This window comes from Rhipicephalus microplus, chromosome X (genome assembly GCF_043290135.1).
Source record: "Rhipicephalus microplus isolate Deutch F79 chromosome X, USDA_Rmic, whole genome shotgun sequence".
In the NCBI taxonomy this organism is placed as follows: domain Eukaryota; kingdom Metazoa; phylum Arthropoda; class Arachnida; order Ixodida; family Ixodidae; genus Rhipicephalus; species Rhipicephalus microplus.
The window spans coordinates 378102216-378118172 of NC_134710.1; the positions used below are offsets into that span (position 1 = coordinate 378102216).

The 15957-nt window shown below is 41.9% G+C and overlaps 1 protein-coding gene across 4 annotated transcripts in view; it reads left to right on the forward strand.

Moving 5' to 3' along the window:
* The window catches only part of LOC119161048 (superoxide dismutase [Cu-Zn]), an 81323-nt gene that overhangs the window by 47898 nt on the left and 17468 nt on the right, over positions 1-15957 (forward strand). Inside the window, exons 1-6 of one of the 4 annotated variants that reach the window (XM_075880033.1) lie at positions 1255-1392; positions 2032-2303; positions 2685-2808; positions 5136-5239; positions 6992-7137; positions 7929-8025. The exons of 1 other annotated variant lie outside the window; for it this stretch is intronic. In XM_075880033.1, coding sequence (XP_075736148.1) covers positions 6997-7137; positions 7929-8025 — 238 coding nt within the window. In that variant the 5' untranslated portion in view covers positions 1255-1392; positions 2032-2303; positions 2685-2808; positions 5136-5239; positions 6992-6996. Of the gene's footprint in view, positions 1-1254; positions 1393-2031; positions 2304-2684; positions 2809-5135; positions 5240-5757; positions 5966-6991; positions 7138-7928; positions 8026-15957 lie in introns of those variants that run through there. 2 more of the 4 variants (XM_037413370.2, XM_037413369.2) reach the window with 2 other exon arrangements.

The window sequence follows — 15957 nt, forward strand, 5'->3', positions numbered from 1 at the left end:
GCTTGTGAGTACGCTATTTTTTCTCGTAAAGACTTAAACATCTGCAATGTTCTCTATGTTTCAGTGTTCTGCAATTTATCACTTACCCAGACGTTCTTATAGGTAGTTCTGTAGTAGCTCTGCTTTGGCAGCAGAGAGCTGTGAGATCTTGCTAGTTGGGAATCCATCTTCAACAAACTGCGCAGAAGCAGACAATGGAGCAAGAAAGACACGAAGATTTTGTGTCATAGGCTTTTGTCCGTTTCTGCGCCGTTTTTTGAAGTTGAAGTAACGACCACGTCTTTTTTTTTCGCGTTTTGTTAGTGTCCAGAAACTTTTTACTTCATAATTAACATTTTCATTCCCTTTTAGCTATTTTATCTCTTGACTCTTTCCAGCACGGTGGTGACTCTACAGATAAGCACGTATTCTTCTTTTTTTGTCTTAAAACACTTGAGCCTCGCGTGTCGGAGTTGGAATGGTACACATTTAAAACTTTTGGCAATCTGACAGAGACGGTGCAGAATGATTTGGGCTTCAATGTTATATGTTACGTTTGCTTTCTTCTGACTGCCATCGTCCTCAAGGTGGTAGAGCCGAGATAGTTTGTAGATGTAAAACTATGAACTGTTCTCATTACGTTGATAGTGCAGGAGAGCATGATGTATGGGTAGCTAACACTTAAGGCTATAGAAATGAAGAGCTGTACTTTTAACGAGAGTGACGGGACGACCTTTACTAGAAAGTGGTCACCTCAGATGACCATCTCATATATCCTGAACAAAAACTTCCATTTTTTCTTTCTTGCAAGAAAACCTTTTCCTTGAAAATGACTCGGCATTTTTTTTTTCAAAAAAACTCTGTTTCCCGAAAGATGGATCTTTGTGCATTAAAGAGTTAAAAAATGTACACTATATGATAGTCGTATTGATTTCTTTATATTTAGAGTATTTATCACGCCCATTTTATGAGTTTTCATTGCTATCATCCAGGCGACGTAGCTGTCGAGCTGTAAGATTAGTGGCACCCACGCACTTTAGGGAATGTCGAATCAAAAGTTTAACTTGTTTTGAAAGATAATGTGAAAATGACTGACGGCCACAGAGAGCCGACGTAAATATGAAAGAATGAATTTCTCAAATCTTACTTGCGACAATGGCATCAAGACGGGAGGGCCTTTGGCATGTGTTCAGCCAAGTGACGGCTTGCAAAGTAAAAGATGGCGACATTACTATAAGTACGTGGCGTTTTTAGAGGCTGTGGCAGCAGGTTTCCAAAAAATCTCGTTATGAAGAGAGCCATATGAAAAAATTTTTGATTACAATAAATAGCGGAAGCGGAAACAATCAGAGCCATTCATTAAGGCCACGCTCACAATCAAGCTTCGCACTTCAACAGAACTGAATGAACCAGGTGATCTAATGTGTCATAATGACGACCTCAGTGCTGTGACGCCATTCTATGAAAAAGCAAAGACGATTGCCTATTACACTTCACGTCGTGTCTGAACTTGGCGCATATATGATTCTCTTCAAAGATAAGCATTAACTGACTTTAAGCTGATAAGGTGATTCTTAAATAGCACTTCAAAGGAGAGTTATAACCTAATACTTTTGGAGAAGGATGCAGTTAGAATTGCAAATAAATGCATGCAAACATAAAAAATACTATAGAAACAAAATACAAAAGATAAAAAAGAAAACTAATTAAAAATTGCCGCTCGCATCTTGTACCGGGGGAACTTGAGTAAATGCGTCGCAGAGTGGCGGGGTTATCGAATGAATGTTTCGTAGTTATGTATGGTTTGAGAATGCTTAATTGCTATTTCGTATTTATTATTCCTTTTTATTGATCGAAGCAGAAGCATTGCCTTCAACGTCAATCGAAAGCCAAGTAAAGACGCCCTTGATTGAAATACGAACACACGATCCAGTCCCTACATGTAGTCCTTAAAGAACCGTTCAATGGTTATCTTGTATATGTATATACGGGGTGGCCAGTGAACAGTTGCGCAGCGCGAGCAGTCGTTTTTTTTTTTTTTTTTGCTAGCAGACGCTATCTGCATCGGCCTTGCGAGTTGAGAGAAGCGGAGGGGAGCGATGCTTTTGTGGTTGTCTTCCTGGGCCGGAGACGGGAGACGCGAGCTTGCGCAGTGGTGGTGTTGGCGGCGCCACCAATGACGCCGAAGCGCGACATCGTGTAACGGAGAAATTTTAAAGAGCAGGCATCCTCACTGTGATATCGGACTACAGTACAGCAGATGAAAAGGCAAACCCAAGTGTTTTGTTCTTGACGTGGATGAAGGAAATCAAAGGCCCGATAAGGTAAAACTATTCCATTATATTCCTATTTTGCTCTGTCTGATGTTAGTCTTATGTGACCATGGAGCCATCCGTGGGCAAAGGAACCGCCAGATTTTTTTAAAACCTTGGTTGACCAGAAATGCTGCGTAAGAGGTCATTATTTCGTATAAAATAATGCTAACCCTTCTTCTATTAATAATATTTATATATCTAAAACAACATCAGTGGACGCATGCACACAATAAGGAGGGGTTTTAGTTTGGTGAAGGAAGCGGAGGAAAAGAAAACGAAGGATGGCGGTCATGCACTTCTACTCGCTCAATTTGCCCATATTCTGTTTTATCCATTTTTTTTTGATAACCCAAAACGCCATGTTCAAAGCAACTCACACTTTGCGAATAGATTTGGTGGAGTGGTGCTGAAGGACCTCTGCACATCTATAGAGCCACACAAGATATCTGCCGGGCAGCTACATACACAGCGTGAGAATTACTGGCCACCACCATCTTCTACTTTTTTCTGAGCGGTGAGCTTTCCTATTGTTCCAGAAAGGTTTCTGTTTCATGTAATATATTATTACTTTTTTTCGTGTGTATGTGTGTACGTGACTCTAGCTCGGTGAATTCTCTCGGTTTTGCGATGGCGCGGATCATGTAACATCACGGGGAATATTTTGTGGCTTGAAATTATCTGCTAAATTCGAAAGCAATATCAGTGAAAATGTTAATATTTAGAAGTATTTTCGTTCTGTTTAATCACGCATAACAAGTTTCGTGCATGACACCAAGAGTTTTGCCAGTTTCGAGAGTGATATTAGAACGCCTGACGCACAACGCCAGTGGAGCTGACCCGTAACATTTCAAACCATCAGCCAGCGCCATCAACGAATTTTTTCACTCGTCTTATCTGCACCTATAGTGTAACAGAAGAGACACAGCGCGCGGTGCCAAGTAGTTCATGTCATCCACGCTGCTCTACATGACAGTCCACAAGCCGCCTTTACCAGGCGCCTCCATCCGAATTCGTGCTTTTTACTGGTTTGCTGCCCAAAGAGCAAGAAAAATAGGTGACATAATTTGTCATTGCTTAGCCTCATCTAACGATTGGGGTAAATCATAGGGTACCTTCTTCGCTATTATTTAGGTCACTCGTTTGTTTTGGCGCTACTAGGACTATCGAGGCGGTGCCGAGCCGTAAAAGTGGATTGATATCAAGCGAGCAGATGACACCCCAATATTAGCACTGGGGATGCATTCAGGATGCGAAATACCTGAAATACCTACTTTGTTTTTTGTGCCACAAATCCGCGCTTCCATACTCCAGAACAGTACGTTATGACCACCAAAAGTGCGTCGGCTTAATCTTCGAAGAGTCTAATTTTCAAAGAATCAGTATTTAAAAAAAAACCAAGATCAGTAGCGCTAAATGCGATTGGTGCTGTCAGAAGAAAACGTGCTAAAAGTGCCAGTATGAATACTGTCATAAAAAGAACCACGTTTCTTACAAGTGCCCGCGTGTGCGCCCCGTGTAAGTGGGTTTCTAAAGACCGAAAAAGGGTGAGGTGGTGCTTTTCTAGATTTTCTAGCGAACGAGTATTGGCTTCATAGGCAAGCCGAGGCTAAAATTGCGATGAGGTTGAAAACGTCTTCAGGTGTTCTTGCCTTTTCTACTGGCTAAAAGTCTTGTAGTTTCCACAGCGGCATAGCAGCGGAGTTTACCATTTGTACTGAATCAATTTTTTTTTGCACTTTGTCGCCATCTCGTGAGAAGAGCCCTGAGTCACCTGCAAAATTTTAGATTACGGAGACGGTTCAAGCCAATCTGCTTTACTCATTTTTAACCGCAGAGCACCTATGGCCGAGGTGCGCCGTGCGTCTTGCGCAAAAAAATTAGGATGATAATAAAAGCGGCACCCGCTCGTTCACCCCCATCGCTCCGTGCTGATGGTTCACAACAGAGGCGGAAAACTTGAGGCCTCAATCTTGTGTTTGCCACCCATGTGTTGCCTTATTATTGTAATACTCCTATCACTGGTGCAGTAAAACACCAGTGTTAGCAGTAGTAAGATCTGCCCCATTTTTTTATTGCGCATACGTCCTACAACAGTTTTAAAACAGAGCTGTTATGGCAGAACAATGTAAAAAGTACAACGCGAGAGAACAATTGTATAGATATACAAAAAAAGAGAAAGAGAAAGTTTAAAAAAGATAGAAATAAATAAAAAACAGAAACAGGAAAACAGAGAAGCAAGTGGACATATGTAAGAACAGATGGAAATACGCAGACTGAAAAAACAAGAATAATTACAAAGACAGCAAGAAGAGCTCTTTATATAGCATAGCATAGTGTAGGGTGGGAAAGAGGCAGGTGCGAGGTTTAGAAGTTTAGCTGGTAGGCTAGGTGCCTACCAGCTTCGCTGTGGCCCACCCTTTCTCAGCTGAGTTCAAGATGCGTTATTTTTCTCCGCCCACTCGTCTAAAAACTCCAACACCACTGACAAGAATTGCATCTGTTTGACTGACACCAATATCTATCGCAATCCTAGAGCTGTTCTTGCAGAGACGGGTAGCTAGAGTTGCTGCTCGCTGTATTAAGAAACTAAGGATCTCTATTATCAGCTTACGCAAGCATTTAGTATAAGATCTCTGCTTTTGTATTGTTGCTTTGAAAGCAAAAGTTTCAAGAGGGAAGATGTAGCACTCATATAGAAGTATCTATTCATTTTTTTTTTCATTGTGATATCCACTATTGTTTGAATTTTTTGTGGGCTACAAAGAGAGCACGCAGTAGTTGGAAAAATGTACCATGGGACAAGGCACTTGCGCTCAAGAACATTATTGCATTTCATCATAGGGTCCGTGATTGCTTCAATGATGCACAGCCAGGTTTCATGGACAGGAATCATGCCAAAATGATGGGGAGTGGTCTTTCCCGCTACCTTGTACTTTCAGCGGCCTGTAAGCCTTCTTCGTTATAGTCTATAAACTTTTGATATGTTAACTTTTTTATTGTGTGTACTTGTGTGAGCAACTAAAAAGCTTCTATGGTGTGCAAACAGTAAATCGCTCAGTTCCGTAGTCAATCGAACTTCTAATTTGTACAATAACTGACAGCGACTATATTTGCGTTGTTCAAGGAACAGTGCAGGGAAAAATATAGTATAGGTTTATTTTAAGAAAAGCGCCGAAACTTTACATATCATTCATTGCAGTCGCATGCAATCCTGTGATACTTACAAGATGGTCAAAGAGCAGTGAAGGCCGACTTTGACGTTACAGAGGTTTATGTTACACAGTTCAAAGCCAGATAAAATTAAATGTCCTTTACTGACAGCTTTCTTTCGTAAGCAAATACTTAAAGGCTAACGACAACATAAAAGTTGAAATAAGCGAGTTCAATATACTTGCGAATGCTTTGGGACATTTAGTCTCGTCAAGTTCTCATGATTCGCGCTTTAAAATAAATGAAACATAGATGCGGTCACTACACTGGTCGTCAGAACTCATTTTCAGCTAGCCTTGTCACATTTCGTATAGTGTGACTCCTGTACCACAACCGTCGAGTTGATTTGTTCGAGCCGTTCACCAGTCCGGTATTCAACTAGTGTGCTTGGTGAAAGAAAAACACGTCAACTTTGCAGGAAATAAGGAGAGGCACATTGCGGTAACAATAGTCAGGTGAAGGTAAAGAATTTTCCCAAACTTTTGTTTTTTTAAATGTGATAAAATAGCCTTTCAAACGCAAATATTTTTCGTGGGTATATTAACATGAAGAGCTTGATTAAAGAAATCAGTAAAACATATATTTGTGCCAATGGAAAACAGCATGAGAGATACCTGCATTTCGATATCAAAGTAGTCATAATTTCACAAAAAAGAAAAGCTGATATTTCAAAGCTGCTGCACAAAAAATTAGTTTAAAATATTGCACCAGCATTTTCAGATGGTACTCCTCGTAGCATCAACTGCTACAGTTTTGCACTGGCTTTAATCTCCCTCTATATTCAAAACTGGTGGCCTCTACTTGGTAAATGATTAGTTGCCAATACAATACAGTAGGAAAACATAAGGTATGCGAGAAGCAATATTTCCTTTGACCCTGTTGCTTCTCTCGTCCCTATATTTTTGTCATACACTTTTTCATGCGGCAACATTTTTCATCTCACCCTAAAGATGAATACGTCCATGTTATACCAGTTTCAGTATCGATCTTCTGTACTGCATATCGTGCGGCATCATTATATTTTAAATTTTTCAATTTTTTTATTTTTTATTTATTGTATTTTTCATTTCTATCTTATGGGTGGTATACCACTTTCAGTGCATTCTACCTCTTCATCTACGCTTTGATTTGGCGTGCTACGGCAATATTCTTGAATTCATTTATTTAGCTAATGAATTTCCCCCATTTAAATATTCAGGTACACTAGTACTATTAGTATTCATTATATCCAGTCACCAAATCTTTTATACCTTTCGTTGAACTATTTTCACTTAGAAGTTATAAATTTTGGAATTGATTGCATTTGATAATTCATAACCCATAACCATAACCAAGATTGCAATAATAATGTCGCACGACGCACTAGAATAAAAATAAATCCAAATATATATATATATATATATATATATATATATATATATATATATATATTGCCTATTAGTACGCATGAAGATATATGGGCAATAAGTTATTTATGTTTCTTGCAGAAGCTATGCAGACGCTACTTCTGATATTGCATTTACTCCTAGCCGCAGCTGCTAAAGTTGAAGACAGCGAAAAGAAGCGGAATGTCTCAGATGCAATTTGCGTGTTTAATGTTGGCAATGTCAGCGGTCACGTCATGTTTCACCAGGTCAGTTGGTATGTGAAGAAATTCAAGCTATATAGATAACAAAATAAATTTGTGATACGGACTGGGTGAGGCGTTAAAAACACATGGAAAATGCACGTGATATGAAGGGATCCTTTTTTCAGATCAGAAGTCGTATTAAACTCTATACACTTGAATGTTCTTTGAAAATGTACATAGCAATGTGGACAAGGTAAGTGCGTGCATAATGCATGAATAACAGTTTAACAGTCTACATAGTACACGCTGATGGCTGGCGTATGTTATAGCTTATTGCCGCTGTCTTCATTTCTCCGATGGACCCACCCACAAATCCAACTAATCTAAAACTAAAGCGTACGTTTTCACGTGGGTTAGAGGAAGGCAAACCTAAATCGCTATCGTATTCAGTGTATTGATCGAATGGTTTTTGCATGATGTTTGTTTAACTGTATTCCACAATGTCGTACTTGATTGTGAAGACAATGAATACTTAGTTGAGCAATATACGTTACACAAATGGTCTTACACTATGTATCAGATTTTCCTGAATATTATTATTTTTGTATTGGGGTTCACTAACAAAAGGCGGCATGGAAGAAATTCTACTTTGGAAGATTTGCAGTGGCTCGGGGCACCGAACCCGTTTCTGTACGATTAACGCAACGTAGCATCCTATTTTATTGAGGAGTGCAATACTCGTCTCAATTACAAGATAGAAGCTCCATATGCCAGTAGGTTAGCTCAGTTGTGCCAAAAGAACTGTCTGGACCTCAAATTTGTGTCTATATGCAGCGTTTATATTGCCTTCTCAGAGTACGGGTGGCAATGTGACGGTCCAAGGCAACCTCACCAATTTACCGAAAGGAAAACATGGCTTTCACGTGCATCAGTACGGTGACTTGTCAAATGGTTTGTAGACTTGATGATTTTTAAATTGCAATGTGAGACTAATTGATTCATATGTGGGGTTTAACTTCCCGAAACCACCACTTGATTATGAGAGACGCCGCAGTGGAGGGTTCCGGGAATTTCGACCTCCTGGGGTTCCTTAACGTGCACCCAAGTCTTAGCACACGGGCCTACAACATTTCCGCCTCCATCGGAAACGCTGCCGCAGCAGCCGGATTTCGATCCCGCGACCTGCAGGTCAGCAGCCGAGTACATTAGCCACTAGATCATCGTGGCGGGGCTGCAATGTGAGACTACCACTCAGAAAATATCGTAAAATATTTTGCTAGAAAATTGCGCTTTTAAAGAGACACTTAAGGACAAAATAATGTTCTGCGTATCACAGAAGTGCAATTTCACAATTCACTCTTACTGCACCCCTCTTACAAATACACATCACATTTACCATGACACGAGGCTGGGTAAGGGACAAAACGCCTGAAAAGAAAATACGGGTGGAGACGCCACCTTGAGACTCTCTCACCAAACACCATGACGTCATAGATAATGAAGGCATCTATCTCGATCCTACGTGGCTTCTAGTCGATAAAATTGTGGTTGCCATACATTTTTCTTACCAAGTTTCAGAAAATATGACCTAGCATATGTCACGAAATTACTGAAAAAACATTCCGAAGTGTGTGACGTCAGGCTCGGAGATATTATTTTAAATTTAAAAATGAAACTTCAATCTTGATTTTCTATGCTAATGATGGTGAAACATAAGCCATTACAGTTCTCAGAGTGCAGCTGGTCAATCTAAATTAAGTCGTTTCTCTTAAACGCACTCACAAAACGATCGAAGCAGCCCATATCGCCCGAGAAGGTTCATTGTACATCAACATAACCCATCTCTCTGTTTATTGAGGAAAGAGTTATCTTTTTTTGGAAGAGCGTGCGCGATCATTTTGTAATGCTTTATATTTGTTATGGTATTTTTAATGTTATTTATTATTTGGTTCATGTTTTCTTCGTGTTGATTCTGTATGTAATTTCCCTTCACGTAGAATAAAACTTCAGTTGCTAGTCAGCGTTCATCTGTGCCTCTTGTGTCCCCACGTTGAATTCGCGCTGTTCGTGCTTCATAGTTCAAAAACACTTGCATGATATCCGGCATAAAGAATTGATCTTTCTCGTTTTGGGGCTTTTTCACTTTATTTATGATTAAAGGTTCAATTTATCTACCAGCATTTATTTTATCTTTTTCCTTTCATTAGAAACGTCTTTTAAATTATTTTACTCATGGTATTTCCTACTTACACATTTCAAAGATCTTACTTCATAGAGCCAAATGATAGTGAAAAAAACCTGCCCTTGCATGCATTCTGATAATTAGTTGTGATTCTCAATTGGAACTGCTATCTTTGGCAAGCCGCTTCAAAGCCTTGCTCGGTCAGCTTTCTATTGCTAACTTCCATTTCTTCATAGGAGCTTGACTCAGTGGTCAGGCAACTTTCATTAGGATTGTGTTCGAACGTGAGGCGGCGATGATATCCATCATATAAACTGTTTTTTCACCTGGATTCAAGACCACTTACGGAAAAGAAGGCCCTCACAAAACCAATGGTCTCGCATACGCGCAAGGCCACGAAAGCTCTCTTGTGCTTTTTGAGGGCCACCGGGCTTGACGAGTCCTTGTGAACGATAATCGCGAGACCAAGCTCTGTAGTCTCAAGCTCACTGCTTATTCATCTATTCTTTACTCTTCTTTTTCTTTGTCTATTACCTTTCTAATATTTTCCTGCCCCCCAAGTGTAGGATAGCCAACCGAGCCAATGCTCGGTTAACTTCCCTGCTTTTCCTCTTCCTTTCTCTCTGTCTGTACTTCACTTTATCTACGGCTGCTTTACTTTCTCTCTGCGTGATCTTTAATTCTTTAGAAGACGTATTCAATCATGTCCATATGTGGGCAGTTCCGTCATTCCTGATATTATGCAGTAATCCTTTGACATCTTGACTGTCACAACTTCTCACAAATAATCCTTGTATGTACCTCGAGACATCGGCTTTCTCAAAGTGCACGTCTCTTGGGTATCTTTTGAGCGAAATGTTAAGCCATTTCAGTACGACATGCTAAGTCGTTTCTCGGCCCTTCCACTGTAGCCGACGAATATTTCGTATAGCTCGGGGTATTTGCTCCAAGATACCTTTTCCCCTCAAGGGCAGTCTACTTCTAGCACAACTTACCCCAAATAATAAATGCGAAGCATATTTAGCGAACAAAAAAGCCAACAGCCCGTTTATATCTATCTATCTATCTATCTATCTATCTATCTATTTATACCTGGCCACTTTTGTACTCGTGCCCTTAGCATAGTAGTAGGCCTTTATAAATAAATTTTCAGAAGAGGACTTGGCATAAATATTCTCAACCCGTAACATGTGGTGCATATTCGTATACTATGGTTAGTAATAAGTGGGTCTGCGCATGGGTAAAAAACACCGTAGAAAAACCACCAAAAACTTTCATAATAATAATAATAATAATAATAATAATAATAATAATAATAATAATAAGTGGTAGTAGTAGTAGTAGTAGTAGTAGTAGTAGTAGTAGTAGTAGTAGTAGTAGTAGTAGTGGCAGATCTGAAAATTACGAATGCGCTCAAACCTAAGCCGCAGGGATGGCACGGGAAAAAAAGTGGTGTCGTGCACTCACAATGACCATGATCAGTTTTTTTTTTCTTTTTGGAATGTGTGGCTAACATTCAATGCGATCGCGAGCGTGTGCACGAGTACCCAACGTGACGCTGCGGCGACAGTAACCAGGCAGGTGATGATGATAAAATGATAAAATCAGTCAATAGCAATGACTTTTGGTCCTCTTGGTATATGACATCATTCGAAGACAGAAGAGGGAATGATATCAGCCAGACTAAAAATATTTGTAAATTACGTGTCACCTGCTGTGCTATAATGTTTCGCTGACAGGTTTTCAGAAACCTCCACTAGCAAGCGACACCATTCTCTGGGCATGCTGAAAAAGCCTTGCAGGGCCGCTTTGAGCAACTCGGGTGACATTTGCTCAAATAGTTACGGTTACAAAAATTTGCAGTTGTCGTTTTCGTCACTCCAACTAAACGTGAAGTCCTTAAGCGGCTAGCAAATATACTCTTTTGCGTGAGTGCACCTTCAAAAAGTAGTTACAGTACGTTTTTAACAGATAGTTTTGGTTTCTAATGTACCCTGACGTCCCAACACAATACGAGCTCCTCATCCCGTGCTCGCTCAAGTAATCATGGCCGCCACGCATGATGGCTCTGCTGGTGAAGCAGAAGCAGCCATTTTGGAAGTTTTGGTAACTGACATCATTACGATAAGCCAGACTACCGCTATAGTTCAGTGTAATAATTACTCTAGCCTTACATCAAGCGAGCATCGATTTCGGTAGTTGGACCTTGAGAAAATTCACTTTATTCTCAGAATGCAATACTTTATCAGAATTGCGTTGGCGTGACATTTGCAAACAATTCTGATCGGAACACTCTGCATATGTGTGCAAGTGTACTTTTTTTCTTTATTTTTATCTCTCTATCTTCTTTTCGACCCTTATTTTCACACCCCTGTAAAGAGTTGCAAACCGGTTCCTTCACTAGAATTGCCTCTCTTTTTATTTTTTTATTTAATTCTCTCCCACTTTTGCTCAGAGCTCTCTCTGTATTCAGATCGGTGTGACAAAGCGAATTCACCTACTAAAATAGTGTCAGTATCGTTTTCAGTACAGATGTGGTGGTAGTGCTTGTCTAAGCTCAATCAGCAGTATCAGCTGTCAGTTCGCATTGCAATGTAATGAACATCACTTGTGTACTCTTGTGATTCAGCAAGGTGCAGTCTCGCATTGTGTTTTAAAGCCGGAACTTATGAATCACGGCCGCCTTTGTTATGTCGATCTTCACCTTGTTGTGCGCACACTTTTATTAGAAAACTTACATCTGTGCCGTAAAGGAGCACAGCCGTTACGTCAAAACATCAGAGTTATCCTGAATCACACAATGTAGATGACGCATCTGGTAAGGCAAGGATTACACACAGCGGCTTAATTTCAATGAAAACGTCAATCCACCTCTTGTACACTGGACTCAAAGGAAGAATTGTGGCAGAGACCGCTCTATGATTACTTCTTCGTATGAGATAAATTCCTACGATACGGGCAATCTGCCGAGATTTATTTCTCGTTTGCTGTAGTTTCATGGCCTTATTGCATTTTTGCTCCCACACTTCATAGCAAATTTCCCTACCATTGTGTCGCTCGCTAATTTTAATTTACTCTTTATTGTCTGTTGAATATACCTTGTATTTCATTAGGATAGTTCGGCATTTCTAAGGTTGCACAGCGGCGCAAGAAACAGGCAGGGAGGCGTTTTTAAATATTTGTATAAGCGACTGAAATATGAAGCGTTGTTGGTGGTGTAGTCGTCGTTGGAACGTCCACCACACTACGCGAAGAGAAAGAATGGGTGGTAGTCCCGTGATCTGAGGCTCACAGCTTTCGAGAAGTGGTCGTGGTGCCTCGGAGCTGACTGGACCAGCCCGACTTTGAGAACGTTTTGAAAACGACCCAGAAGGGCGGTTCCACGTGCAGGTTCCGTCCAGCACAGCCCTGTCTATGCCGTGCTGGGATGCTGCTCGCCACAGCTTCGATGCGGCAGCTCAATAGACGTTTCTCAACTCAGTGAGGATACTGCCAGGCGCAGCTCATGGGCCAGCAGCCCACGTTCCAACCTGGCACATACTTCGGTATGTCTCAGAACCGCTCGGCGGCCCTTTGATCAGAGAGTCCTCCGAACGCTGGCACCTGGAGGCTTGGCACATCGACCACCCTGGACCACGCCTGGCTCCGTGTTCTTCCATACTCGCACTCGTCGCGCCCGGCAGAACGTCTCGCTCATTTTGCAGTCCGGAGCTGCACTGTGCCTTGCCCGAACCCTGAAAGCGGGCCTCGTGCCACCAGGTGACCACGCTCTTCTTTTTCGTCCCTCCATGCTTCATTGTCTGCGAAGACTTTTTCGCACGGTATTTAGATGTGGCATTTTGCCCCCCAGTTAAGAAAGTTGTTTCACTTCAGCCAATTATTACATCTATTACCTAATTATTCTTACAGATCCTCAAGAAGAGAATTAATTTAAAAAGCAAGGCACCGTCCCATTCATAGCCTTTCCCCCTAGGTGGGTTGTGCCAAGGTGTTGAGGAACCAACCAACCAACTTTTCCAATGAGAAGGACAGCAAAGTTCATAATCCGAATGGGGGAATGTGTTCGCATGTTATCAGTTTTTTTTTTTCACGCGTATTCACATATTCTTGCACACTAGGAGCACGAAGCGTTCTATACAGAGTTCACAGAGTTCACAAAAACTAAAAGCAGTTTGAGCATATACCGTTGCGAGTCTACACGACACTCGCATAGTCAGCTCCTACAATGTCACCTGCTTTGATGTATTTTACAGTGAAGTCGCATTCCATCAGTGTTAGGCTCCAACGCACAATTCTGCTGCCGTGTATTTTGCCGAGTATATGTAGGCCAGTGGCTGGTGGTCACTCTGCCGTACGAACTGCTTACCGAAGAGTTAAACATGAAATTTTGGACAGCCCATACGCGTGCAAGCCCTTCTCGTCTTTAACGTGACAACTGCGTGGCTCCCCGTGTCAGTCAACGGTGTTCTCTTCTCTTACATTTTAAAGAGCTTGATGTGAAACAAACTGGTTCGGGTTCCCCTGTCCACGACACAGTCGATTTCGCTTCTCTAGTACTGTGAAGGGGCCCTTCCAAGCTAATATTAGTTTGTTGGCGTCGGAAGGTGCCAATAGCAACACCTTGTCTCCAACGCAGAGTTAACGAGGCTTCGTTTTGCGATCGTAGTATTTCCTTTGTGTGAACTTGGCTTTCTACAGCTCATCTTGAGAAATTTGACATGTCTCATACAAACGATCGCGAAGCTCCATGACATAGCCATACGTAGTCTTGTTTGCGCATCCAGCTTTTTGTGCATCCATAATTCATTTTGTATAGACATCACTCCTCTAATGTATTGTCCATACAGGACGCCAAAAGGAGAAAATTCAATACTGGACTAAGGCACCTCTGTGTAGGCAAACAATAATGGTGCCAAGTATTTGTCCCAGTTTTTTGGGCTTTCCTGGCACATGCGCCATATCGTGTGCTTCAGAGTACTACTGAAGCGCTCAACAAGACCATTTGCCATAGGGTGGTATGGGGTAGTTGGCGACTGTCGGAAAGATAGTAGTCTGCTCACTTCTTTCATTCCCCATCACTCACAATGGGCCTTCTCCGATCACTCCCAATTTCTCGTGGTATTTCCATGCGCGAGAACATTTCTACCAACACCTCTGCTGCTCTCTCCGTTTCTATGCTTGGTGAAGCATCAACGTGAGCATATCGCGTTGCACAGTCCACCATCGTGATGACAAAACGGTTTCCTTTTGCCCATGTTGGTGATAGCGGGCCGATTATATCGATCACCACACGCTCGAAAAGCACGTAAATCACCCGCATTTTTTTCAAGAGGGACACGTCCGACAAAGTGCTTCGAAACAGTACGCTGGCAGATGTAACAAGACCACACAAATCGTGTCACCTCAGCCCGCACGCCCGGCCGATAGAATTCCTCCAAAATCCCATCAGTCGTTCGTTTTATAGCTTGGTGGCCTGCCATAACACCCTAATGTACCATCTTGAGGACGCACGGCCGTATAGGCTTTGCGGAGCAACCATTTGGTCAACTTCCTTCTTCGTTTGTGATGTGTAGTGTTGGTGAGGTATGCTCTTGATGCCATTACACTATGTTTGTTGATCGCTGCGCCCTCGTCTGCCTGATTGAGTGAAAACAGCTCTCCAAGGTGCGATCTTCTCTCTGTACCTTTTCCACAACATGTGGAGTCGCATCTATAGCGTTCGATGCCACAACAGGTAACTTCATACCCTTGGTTCTTTTTGTTGTCGCTGTATTTACAGTCCTTAAGTCTGGCGATACACTTGGACTTTGCACAGGCTCCCCTGCTGGTGCCGACTACTTATGCAGTCCTGCAACATCCGACGGATCATGTGACGTAGTAGAACCAGAAGCAAAGACTTCCATGTCGATGTTGCCGAGAACGTCGCCATAAAGTGGCTTTTTCATGCAGAGTGCCATTGGCGGTCCTTGTAAGAAAGGAAAGTCAATGTACACCTTTGCCGCTGGAAGCTGCTTTGAAGAGCCTTCTAGAAGGTACACAGTGCGTGTAATACTGGGAAACTTCTTATCGGGTACCAGTGAACGCTTGACAACCACGGTGCTACATCCCGAGTCTTTCAGCACCGTCACACGCTGTCCACCAAGATATGCGGTTGTCATTTGCCTCTGTTGTCTGAGCAGACCAAGACATATCTTCTTTTCGTAACGGTACACTTTCCTCTGCAACTCTAGGGGTACAATCTACGTTCTCCTGTCAAGAGACGTAGTGTCCTAGCTGGCAACAGCACTTGACGCCCCCTTGTGGCGGCTTTCTACATGTAGACACTCGTCAGCTTGATGGTCGGGTTTCCTGCTCTTCCAGCAAGACGAACGCTTCGGGCCTTTCGACCACATCCAACAATCTTCAGCTCGGTGATCTTGCTTGCCACATAAAAATCACTGAGCTTTTGCTTTCCCGGTCTCTTTCTCGCAGTTCTTGCTCGGCATGTCTTCTCTCTCACAAGTTATTTTTTGTTTCCCTTTGGCGAGATTTGTCAGGCTTTTTGCCTCCAAGTAACGATCAGCCGTTTCAACTAGCTGATCGAGCATTCGGAATCCTCGCTCTTTCAAAAAAATGGCAAACTTCTCATCAAATATTTGCATAAATGTTCAGATACAGCGTTGTCCCTCAATTCATCATAAGTTTTTGCTGTTTTCGCCATC